A 1,743-nucleotide genomic window follows, 5' to 3' on the forward strand; every position below is an offset into this window, starting at 1 on the left:
TCATGATGATCAATACGATGAATCACATTTACTAACACCTTTCTTGCCTCACTGGTGAATATTTCCTGAGTAAATGTACTCGTTACACTTTTCCCTAATTTAAACTTGCATTTGCCAAGTTACAGGTTTCTCCAGTGGCTTCTTAACGTTAGGAAAATAACCATCCCCCAGACCCATGACTAAATCAGGTCGAGACAATTACCAGGAGCAATCATTTATATTATCCAGTTGCATAACACACTTCGTGAATAAATGACATATCCCAACTTAGGATACATCACCAGATTCAGGTCGGAGAGTATCCTCTGCCAGTCGATAAGAGTGCGGGTCACTGGGAGATCCCTTCGGAGAATTTTTCTCAGGGCTTCATTCGATAACTCCTGTAATTCTTCTAAGACCGAAGCTTGAAATTTATTCTCTTGCTCTTCCACAAGCCTCGCAAAACTTAGAGCCAGCTGAGCTTGGTTCACTATTTCCAAGCTTTCCTTCAGGTCCTTAGAGATTTCAATATGAAGGTTGACATTCTTGAAGAAGTGAGCTTGCACAAAAATTCTTCCTGTTACTTGGGTTAGAAATGGATGCACCTGGAAAATCCATTTAGATTTCCAAAGGCCATTCCAGAAATTCCCTGTTACATAGCTGTGATCTTCAATGCACGCTATCAAGAACTCCTTTTTTTTCACAGTTTTTCTCAGCACGTTGCAGTTTCCTGTTGGATAGTGGTCATTCACATACAGCTTCAAGGCACACAGAACAACATTTCGCAGGTATTCTGTCTCATTCCGAATGATGCCATGAGTTTTGATGTCTTTTAACTGGTTTTGAAGCAGGTCGAATTTGAAAGACAGTTTGCTGTGACAGTCAAAAAACCGGAAGTCACCCACTACATTGTGGTGAGACAAGAGGACTGGATTTCCATCGATGCAGAGTGGAACATAGTATTTTTGGCAGTGTTGATGGCCTGCACACTCACCTTGATGGTGCATAAGTTTTTCATCACGGATAAGCAGACAGAGATCATCAAAGGCATTGACGAATTCCCCTGGAGGAGCCTGTATCAACAGTCTGCGAATTGCTCTTTCTTTCTCTTTCCTACTCAGAACAGTGAGTGACATGTTTGGTTGCAGCAGAAGCAAAGCTTCTGAAACTAAGTGTGTTCAAAGGATGAGAAAACATTCCATGAGTCACCTTTCCCATCAAGGTGTTCAACATTCAAGCTTAAGATTGCTGTGTCTAACCATGAAAACAGGTAGCCTGGCAAGCTCTGAGTCTCCCGATGAAGTCATAAAGAATCTTTTCCTATGAAGCGTGGAACTTTTGATGACATCACAATGGGTGCTCAGACCAAAAAAATACAAATGACAGTCACTCAGCAGCATGATGCCCAGCCAACCAGTTATCTGTGTTTTGGAGGTATTATGAACTTAGCCTTCTGAACAGCCTTCTTCAAAAGTGGTGTGTCTCCACATACATTAGATATTGTCAGGGATCTAGAGAAGCATCCCAGAGTTGCTAGAGAGCATTTTGCAGAACTTTGCACCTTCTGGGACCACAATGGCGCTGACTTATACTCAGACTATCAGAATAGCTGTCTTAAACCTGCTGGAAGCATGGTATGCTGAAAGGGTTGAGGGCTTTGAACAAGATAGCAAAAGTAAAACGAGATTTGGTGGCAGTTCCTGGAAAAATGCCGGACAGCAGGAGATGCAGCATGTATAAACATTGTGGGTTTGGAGATGTTCA

At 42.2% G+C, this 1,743-nt stretch overlaps 1 protein-coding gene across 1 annotated transcript; it reads right to left on the reverse strand.

The window, feature by feature from the left end:
• Positions 1 to 215: 215 nt before the first annotated feature.
• Positions 216 to 1,115, reverse strand: CAPZA3 (capping actin protein of muscle Z-line subunit alpha 3). Its single transcript, XM_070407823.1, has one exon. The coding sequence runs from the start codon at positions 1,113 to 1,115 to the stop codon at positions 216 to 218; it is 900 nt and encodes a 299-aa protein (XP_070263924.1).
• Positions 1,116 to 1,743: the final 628 nt, after the last annotated feature.

The sequence above is a fragment of the Myotis yumanensis genome, unplaced genomic scaffold, assembly GCF_028538775.1.
Source record: "Myotis yumanensis isolate MYYU_CA2020_CCGP unplaced genomic scaffold, mMyoYum1.0.hap1 SCAF_3, whole genome shotgun sequence".
NCBI lineage: Eukaryota > Metazoa > Chordata > Mammalia > Chiroptera > Vespertilionidae > Myotis > Myotis yumanensis.